Raw genomic sequence first — 10,058 nt, forward strand, 5'->3', positions numbered from 1 at the left:
GAGCCACATGTGGTGTGCAAGCCACAGTTTGCCGACCACTGCCCTAGCCGGTTTGGCTCAGTGGATAGAGCTTCAGCCTGCGGACTTAAGAGTCCCAGGTTCGATTCTGGTCAAGGGCACATACCTGGGTTGCAGCAGGCTAGACCAGTGTGAGGCATGCAGGAGACAGCTGATCAATGATTCTCTCTCATCATTGATGTTTCCATCTCTCTCTCCCTCTCCCTTCCTCTCTGAATCAATAAAAATATATTTTTTAAAAAAAGAGTAAAATGCAAAGCAAAATTACCCCAATCAAGATTGTGGCCCTAGCTGGTTTGGCTCAGTGGATAGTGTCAGCCTGCGGACTGAATGGTCCCAGTTTCAGTTTCAGTCAAGGGCACATGCCCAGGTTGCTAGATCCTCAGCACCAGGCATGAAGGAGGCAGCCTATCAATGATTCTCTCTCATTATTGATGTTTCTCCCTCTCCCTCTCTCCCTTCCTGTCTGAAATCAATGAAATATATATATATATTTTTAATTGTGTTCATCAGCAGAAATTCTCTTCAGAAAGAGCAGCCAATAACAAGTGATGTGAACAAAGTTCACAGCTTTTCAACTGTTCTCATCAAGCCTCAGAGGCTCCAATTTGCTATTTATAGGTAGGAGAACAAATTATGAAAGTAGGCGGGAAAAAAAGAAAGAAAACCCAAAAACTTGATCACTCAATAGTATTTCAAAAATTATGCAGGAGAGTTAACAAGAGATTGTAACAATTATGAAATCCCACTCATCCTACATATGGAATCTTTATTACTTCTCTCCAGGCCCTTCCAGACAGACATTAATTATCATGAGGACCCAATGTCAGTTTTAAAAAGCTTGTAAGCCTGGGAAGTTTCAATTTAAGGGGAAGGCAGTAGTGTTATGGCTGGGATCCAGTACCAGTTCCCCATTGCGCTGATATGTAGGTGATACTACTTAATCTTTTTGAGCCTCTATTTTATCTGCAAAGTGGGAATAACAGTACCCTTAGGATTTTTTGTAAAATTAAGAGAACAAGCAGGACGAATTAACTTCACTCAATGCACGTTGTTGCTATTGCTATCATTAGGAACAAGTATAAATTCTACTAAACACATTATATAATGCCAGCAAAGCACTGTGAGGGCTAGAGAGAGGGAGGAGCTTAACTAAAGAGGTAGAACCTGAAATGAGTCCTCAACTCTGAATAGGAAAAACAAGAGGACATACACTAATTGTGTCTTAGTTTACCACTGATCTTAAAAATGATAGCAGGCTGGGGTGGGGGGTGAGGGGTGGGTTGTCAAAGGCAGGGCTGCAAGGCCTCACTAACAAAGCACAGATCTTTAAACACTTAAACTGAGTTTAAAAGAAACATTACTGGCATATTTTAATGATATCAAATTTAAAAAATTATTATGCTCCCCTTCCTCACAAATCAGTGATATTTTTTAAAATATATTTTTATTGATTTCAGAGAGAGAGGGAGAGATGGAAACATCAATAACAGAACCACCGATCAGCTGCCTCGTGCCCCCCACTGGGGCTTGAGCTCACTACCCAGCACGTACCCTTGACCCTTGACTGGAATTGAACCTGGGACCCTTCAGTCCCCAGGTCAACACTCTCTCCACTGAGCCAAAACACCTAGGGCCAGTGATACTTTTTTTTCACTGCTATCTCATAAATATGCAAAAGATGTACAGTGAAAATATGTATTTTAGATAATTAAAATATTCAAAATTTCTTGATTGAAGACACAATGAAGTGCTTCATAATTAAAGCTGAAAACATTACCAAAGAAATACATCAAAGTGAAATGGTATTACTTTATCAGAGAAGCAAAACAGAAATGTCTCTGCGGCAGAGAAATTTACTTGAAGAAAAACAAAAAGCTACCCCAGACCTGACCCCCACCCAGTATTATCAGCCACTGACTCAACAGGATGTGAGCCAAGTTGACTCCAGCAGATCAGTAATGTGATTTTAACTTCCCCAGCTTGCCTTAATGTGCACTTAATAACATAACAGCTAACATTTACTGAGCACTTAGCAAATGCAATATGCTACATTTTCTACATGCTTTATCTCATTCAACAACTCTCTGAGGTAATTATTATATTCCTTTTCCAAATGTGGGAACTGAGGCTTGGAGAGGAACTTTCCCAGAGTGATAACAAATCACCAAATGGCAGCAGGAGCAGTCAGGCCTCCAAATTAGTATTCCAATGGAGAGATGTTAGTCAGTCTCTCCATTTGTTAATTTATCCAAGCCTTTCTAAAACCTGTGTAAATGTAATTTATTGCCAACAGATAATTCACTTACTTGATCATTCAACAGTATTTATTAAAGTCCTTATTATATCCCAGGCACTGTTATAGGGACTGAGGACTAAGGATAAAATGGTAAATAAGGCCCTGCGCTCTAGAAATTTCCAGTAAGAGAAAGAGATTAGTCAATCAATCATTCCTTCAACAAATATATATTGAGCTTCACTGTGTCTACTGGAAAAACAGTATGAAAAGGTCTCCACCCTCATGGAGCATCCATTCTGTTGCTTGGATCAGACAATAAATAAGTCAACAAAAATACATAATGAACTGTTACAACTGTGGTAAGTGCTATGGTACAGGGTACTATGAGGATATACACTTCCTATAGGTCAGAAAAAGCCTCGGGGGAAGCAACCTTTTTAATCCCAAAAGTAGGCATTACCTTGGCACATGGGGTATGAGGTAGTAAGGGAATTCAAAACAGATGGAACTACCCTAAAGCGGGAAGGGATTTGGCCAAGAAACTGAGAAAAGACCCAAGTTGCTAGAGCAGGGTTTTTGGAACTAAGATCAGGACCCATTAGATAGAGGATATGAAATCAATTTAGTAGATAATAAGCATTTTTTTAATGAAATGCAACAGAATAGAAAATATCAGTGCATCATATGAAGTAAGGGTATCTTTCTTGAAACTTTCAGTTACTTGTGTTCCTGAACTGGGTGATAATATAAATGCAATTTAATGGGTCTGGACCACTGAATTGGAGCAAACTAAAATGAGGAAAAGATGGGCTCAGGATAAGCCTGTTGAAGAAGTTCCAGATTATTTGAGGACCAAAGCAAGGTTTATTTTTACTTCATTCCAATGATAGTGAAAAATCATTGAAGGGAGGCAATGTGAATTTTTAAAAAATATCAACCTGGCTACAATGTAGTAAAAAGATTGACATAAAAGTAGATTTTTGAGATTTAATTGAACTAATAAGTAGGAAATGATGGGCGCAGTTCTCATTTAACAAGGGAAAGGTGACTGGTTGAAAACCAGGTGGGAATCTTAAGTATTTTCATAAGAATGTAAGCTTCAGGAGAGCAGGACTCTTATTTGCCACCTAAAACAGAGCCTACTACACAGGAGTGTGTCCAATAAATATTTGTTCAAGGAATGACAACAGCTTGCAGCACTGAAAATGAAGCGAATAGAAGAGAATTAAAATTACCAAGCCTTGCTGATTAAGTGTATAGAGTGAGAGAAAAGGAGGCATTAAGGAAAACTCCCAGATTTCTGACTTGATGTGTAGCCTGTGGTCCTCCTCCCTTTTTGACTACAATGCTGAAGGTATTTTTGCCTTTTTAACCTACAACAATATTCTTTAAGCTTCTATGCACACGTCTTGATTTAATAAACTCCATCTTTATCGTCAAAAGATTGAGTTCTAAAGATTAAACCTGTCATTAATAAAATGATTTTTAACTATTTTAATTGCCTCTTTTGGGGTTTCTGCTAGTAAAATTTTTGTCACCGGTGTAGCAGGTTGCACAGAAATGGATGAATATATTACCTACATTTTGCAATTAATTAAGACAATGTGAGTCATTAAAACACAACATTCTCACTTTTGCATCCTGTTCCAAGTTATGCTATAGGTAACACAAAAACAACAGGACAGCTAGGGTCCCAAGAGGCACAAAGACTTGAAAACTCGTTAACCGCGAACTCATCAAAGCTCTGTAATATCCTGAACTAAATTCATTATCAGGGAGAAACTTTGGTCCTTAAATTTTTCTTTTTCTAAAGCCCCACAATAAGCTGTATTTCATTCATTCGTACCACATTCATTCTGTGCCGAAGACGGACAAACTGCTAGGGCCTTGCATCCAGCCAGACCTCGCCAGTAGGAACAATGTCCGAACCATCGTAGATTCTGGGGCCTCACAACACAGAAACCATCCCCCCTCCATCCCCCTCCTCTCAGCCAGGCCGCACGCAGTGCCCGGGCGCGGCGGCGAGTGGGAAGCCGACGAAGCTGGCGCGGGGCAATGGTTTTTCTCCAGGCCGAGCGAGAGAGAAGCCGGCGGGAATACAGATGGGCGGGATTACCCTACGGGAGCCTCGCTGGGAGGACCTGGCCGGGAAGGCGAGGAAGTGCGGTTACCTAGACGCCCCTGTTCCGAAGGAGAAACCGCCGCCTGTGCCAGTCCCGCCGGCGGCTACGGTGGTGGAACCTAGCGTGCCGGTCCCGAAGGAGAACCCCGTGGACATGGCTGCCCCGGCTCGGCGCCTTCAGAACGCGGAAAGGGGTCTAGGATGCTCCTCTCGCATCAAAGCCGAAGCGGGCCTGGAAGCATTGCTTCCCGCCTCAGCCAGGGCCTGGCGGGAACCTCAAACTCGGGCGGCGGCGGCGAAAACCAGGCCGAGGTGGGCGGCACAACCACGCAGGAGACCGCCGCGCAGGGAACTCTGGGATGGGGTGGGGCCGGCGTGCCGCGCAAAGCACCCTGGGACTGGAGTTGGGGCCCCGCCTACTCTCTGGAGGTAGACTCCCCGAGTTCAAACAAAACCTCACTATTTCTCTTTTAGTTCTATTTCGGCAACCACGCTGACGTTATCTGTATTCCAGCGCTGTTGTATCTCCATTAATGCTTATGACCTTGCCTACTTCCTAAAAGGATGCACAGAATCCCAGAGTTGGGAGGGCCCTGTTGATCATTTCTATCCTCGCCCCCTCCACCCCCTTACAGGAAAGGTGATTTTAATCTTCCGTTGCCTGCCACCCTTTGAAAAACGCGGAGGTGTGTGCTTCCTAACAGTTTGGCAATCAATCAATAACAATTCACTCATCGGTTCAAGGACGTGAGCACCACCTTTGGGCTCCAAGGCATGCGGGGCCCGATGCTGCGGCCACCAAGAAAATCCAGGAGAGCGTCCTTTCGCAGGTGGGGTGGCTGGCCCTGTTCGTGGTGCTGAGCAAACAGAACTGGACAGGCCCTCCGAATGGCAGAGGATGTAAAGTCTGTAAATAGTGTCAGCGTTTCCTGCCCGCTGACCGTGCGGGACCTGGGGGCGGAGCGCGGGTTCCCTCCCGGACCGCTGCCTCCCTCCCCGCTTTGCGGCGCTCCGATGCCACTGCTATCACTAGAGGAACTGCAAAAGAAAGGCATTTAAAAAACTACAGAAACAAGTATATAATATAAGGTGAAATTTAGGTGTTCTATGAGCAGCCCTTAAACATAAGAGAAAAAGGGGGTTTAAGGAAGAGATCCCCTCTAGAGAAAGGATCAAGAAAAGCTTCCTGGCGGCGGTGCCTTTTAGGTGCTGCCATCAACACGTGGGTCTTTATTTTTCTGTTGGGAATTGTCGCAGTACTCCTCCTGTAAATGCGATTTTTTTTTCTTGCAATAAAAATTTATCCATAAGCAACCACCAGATTTGCTCTCCTAAAACAGGATTCTCACCAGACATTGCCTTAATAATAAAAAAAAAAACTCAGTGGTTCTAGTCTGGCTCTTACTAACCTCACATCTCACAACTCTCCTTAATGCAGCACTTTCTCCTGCGCTGAGCTTGGGCATTGCCACCTGCTATGGACTGAATTGCGTCCCTCCAAAAATTCATTCATTTCAGAGTAGTTTAAATTATGCTGCAGTAACTCCAAAAATTCCACAGAGGGGAGCACTGTAGAGATGGCAACTGGAATATTTGATGAACGGTATTACAATCTGCCACATGCCTCTAAATGCACCAAGTTTAAAACTGGACCTCACAGAACCTTTCTCAGATAACTTCTGTTTGTCTTATTAGCAAAAAAGAAAAGAATAACTTCTGTTTGTCTTATTAGCAAAAAAGAAAAGAAAACACTTTACATCTTATGTTCTACAGAAACAAAACTCCAATGAAAGCTGTTTCTATGAAAGCCCAATTTGGTTATTAAATTTTAAAACTTGACAGTAAAATGATAATCACACAATCTTTATGCCTATTTATGTCTAAAACCTATCCAGCCAGGAAAAACCATGAAGCACTGGAATTTAACCTCCCTTATCTAGGGAGAGTAACACATCCTATTCCAAATGATGCTCCAAATATTCTTCTTGAACATTATGGGGCCTGAACCCTATGAGGCCTGAACCCATGTATCAGTTCTGCATGAAATACTTCTTTCCACGATGAAGCAAGTGATTCAGATTCTAAATTCTATGGCAAGCCCCTTTGCTTCCCCCCCTTTTATATTGTGAGAATTCTATTAAGAACCCCCATATTTTGCTGATTTACTGGTTGTATGATGACATTGTTAATGTCATAATCAAACCGAATGATCTGAAAAGCAATAGCACTGTGAAAAATTTCTAATGTTGATTTTCATTAAATATCTAACTAAGCTTTCTTCAATGGTATGTCCAGATCAGGATAACCCTTGGAGAAATATCAGTCAAAAGACTGCAACACATAAAGGAAGTAGGAATCTCACATCTATTTAAAGAGATCTGTAATATGTATGGTCTGATCCTATAAAATAGACAAGAGAGGAGTTACCTTTAGATACTGTATATAACCAGTTGCCTTCTATCTTGAATTTATTCTTGGAAGGAGTCTGTTAACTTTGAAGATTTAGATAGTGTCCTTCCTCGTTAAAAATACTATTACATTTTTAAAAGATCCAATGACAAAATTTATAGAGTTAAATCAATAATGAAACTGTGACAAAATGTTAACAATTGGTGACTCTACAAGCAAAGTATATGGATGTTCATTGTTGTACTCTTTCAATTTTTTTGTTGGTTTGAAATATTTCAATAAAACAAGGTTGGGAGAAAAGCCTAAAGCCAAAACAAGTTTCCAACAGATCAGAACAGGAATGATTTGTTTCCTGACAAAGTTTTCACATATAACCCAAGAAATGAGAAAAATGAAAGCAATTTAGGGAGTTTTTCATGAAGGTGAACATATTTAATTTAACATGTGGTCATTTTTAAAAAAAAAAAATTATGTCCTTCCTTTTGGTGAGTGTGGGGGATGGGATGTGAAAAAGTTTTCATGACCTGGTAATGATAGTGAATGAGCCTAATAGGAAAAGAAGCTTGTCAATGTCAAAATAAAATTAAGAAGGGAAGCTATCTTGTTGCCACTAATTTTCATTCTTCCCTTTTTCCTTAAAAAAATAATCTCTATTCTGTTCAAAGTGGCACACTAACTAGATAAATGACTACATATCCAAGCTTCCTTTACAGGTAAATGTGGCTAATTAGTTGTAAGTGAGAGACATAAGATGAGTTTTTTTTAAAATATATATTTTTATTGACTTCAGAGAGGAAAGGAAAGGGAGAGAGAAACATCAATGATGAGAGAGAATCATCAATTGGCTGCCTCCTGAGGCCCTCTACTGGGGATCAAGCCCGCAACCAGGCATATGCCCTAGCCAGGAATTGAACCTGTGACTTCGTTGTTCCTGGGTTGATACTCAACCACTGAGCCACACCCAGCTGGGCATATAAGATGAGTCTTTCAATACCTGTCTTTGAGACTAGAACTTGACCATTGTCCTTCTGATGGCATGTTTCAAGACAATTAGATAACAGGTTGTTGTTGCTTGTCTTATTGTTATAGTCCAGTTATATTCCATTTAAAGGAGGAGATAGCTGGTGTACATCCCTTTTGCCTTTCTCCTCCTTCTTCCTTCTACTGCCTGGAACTTAGACAATGCTGGGTCTCCAACAGCTGTCTTGGACTATGAGGAACTTAAGAATAAAGTCATGTGCTAAGGAAGGTGTAGCAGAAAAAATATTATGAACATAGATCTTTGATGATACCATAAAGCCAGAATACCAATCCTGGTCTGCCTACCTTCAGATTTCTTTCAAATGAGAGAAAAATCAACTTCTGTGTTGTTTAGGTCATTGCAGTTGGGTCTCGATAGCTAAATTTAGTATACTATTTTTAATAGGAATTCACACTAAATGGTGCATTTTACATGTGTTACTGAAGAAACATAGGAAATATCCAAGATGAACCAAGGTCCAAAATATCTACAGGACTGGACTATAACAATAAAATAAGCAACAACAACCTGCTATCTAATTGTCTTGAAACATGCTAACAGAAGGGCAATGGTCAAGTTCTAGTCAAAAAAAAAAAAAAAAAAAAAGGAGCCAAAGAGGAAGAATTGATCTACATTTATTCTTTTAGTCTTTCAAGGAAGGAAGTCACTATACTTGATGAAGGCACATATTCTGACCAGTGGACCAATGTCAACTGCTGTGAAGCAGGAATACAGTCATAAGACTTTTCCATGGCATGAATGATATCTTTCTCAAGCCTGTCTAATTCCCTTTGCCCTGATCAGTTTTCCCATAACTTAATTAGGCCTCTTTTGGTACGAGGAATAGAAATTATTTCAAAGTAGTTCAAGTGTGAGTGTGGGTGTATATATATATATGTGTGTGTGTGCGGGGGGGAGGGGGGAGATGGGAAGACAGAGTTATTGTACAGATACAAAGAAGTTTCAATAAAATCTAGAAAAAGAGGTATAGCTAGGCCTCAAGTATATCAGAAACCAAGATCTAGCTGGTAAGAAATTGACTGAAGAGGATTGCACCTCCTTCAGGGAATTGAGACCTATAGATCCCAGAGGATGGGGGGAGAGATAACCAACTGACTGAGTGCCCAAGGGAGAAAGACAGGACCATTCAGGCATCTGCCACACAAAAACCAGTGATGCCAGATTATAATAGGACTAGTCAAGTAAGACCTGATTTTCAGGGAGCAAAAGCAGGAGTTAGCAGCTAGGGTGGGGAGAAGGTGGAACAAGCTTGTCAAAACAGATTCCCCCCACCTCTGTCCCCACCTCTTTCCCCCCTGTTAGCAAACCTGGGGGGATATTGGGAGAGAGAAGAAGATTTGAATTGTATACAAGAACACATTTTTATTTATATTAGACTGAACCAAGTGACTTCTAAAAACTAGATTGTTCTAAAACCCACAAGTGACTAGTACTTTTCTAGGAGCTCAGCTCCTAATGAGGAGAGGTGAAAGGAGAGGTAAAAAAGCAGGCTTGAAGGATAGCTGTGGAGAAAAAGAAAACTGCTGCCTGTGTCACCTCTTAAGAACCCAGGATTCAAGAAAATGGTTGTGGCCCGGCTGTGGTGGCTCAGTGGATTGAGCGTCGTCCCACGGACCAAGAGGTCCTGGGTTCGATTCCCAGTCAGGGCACATGCCTGGGTTGCGGGCTCCATCCCCAGTGGGGGGTGTGCAGGAGGCAGCCAATCAATGAGTCTCTCTCATCATTGATGTTTCTATCTCCCTCCCCCTCTCCCTTTCTCTCTGAAAACAATAAAAATATTAAAAAAAAAAGAAAATGGTTGTGCAACATAGAGCATGACCGACCACTCTATCAACTAATAGAATTATGTTTACTGTTCAATAGCAGGTACAAATGGACAGAAAGACCAGACATAGATACCATTTGGATAAATCAAGGTTTACTTATCTAAAGGATTCAGAGAGATGATCACACAGTTAGGATACACAGAAAAATGATTAATAATCTTCTTTAAGACAATGTGGAGCAAGCTTCTAAACCAGGGGTCCTCAAACTTTTTAAACAGGGAGCCAGTTCACTGTCCCTCAGACCGTTGGAGGGCCGGACTACAGTTTTAAAAAAACTATGAACAAATTCCTATGCACACTGCACATATCTTATTTTGAAGTAAAAAAACAAAACGGGAACAAATACAATATTTGTATTTGCATGTGGCCCGCAGGCCGTTGTTTGAGGACCCCTGTCTAAAC

General features: G+C 41.3%; 1 protein-coding gene across 6 annotated transcripts in view; it reads right to left on the minus strand.

Annotated features, from left to right (window-relative positions):
- NUP58 (nucleoporin 58kDa) overlaps positions 1-4,719 on the minus strand; it is a 48,031-nt gene extending 43,312 nt beyond the window's left edge. For 5 of the 6 annotated variants that reach the window (XM_014539421.1, XM_014539422.1, XM_014539420.1 and 2 more), the window contains exon 1: positions 4,429-4,719. In XM_014539421.1, the coding sequence (XP_014394907.1) occupies positions 4,429-4,535 (107 nt within the window). In that variant the 5' untranslated portion in view covers positions 4,536-4,719. Of the gene's footprint in view, positions 1-2,327; positions 2,351-4,428 lie in introns of those variants that run through there. The other variant, XM_014539419.1, reaches the window with a different exon arrangement.
- Between the last annotated feature and the right edge of the window lie 5,339 nt (positions 4,720-10,058).

Source organism: Myotis brandtii, unplaced genomic scaffold (assembly GCF_000412655.1).
Source record: "Myotis brandtii unplaced genomic scaffold, ASM41265v1 scaffold216, whole genome shotgun sequence".
Taxonomy (NCBI): Eukaryota; Metazoa; Chordata; class Mammalia; order Chiroptera; family Vespertilionidae; genus Myotis; species Myotis brandtii.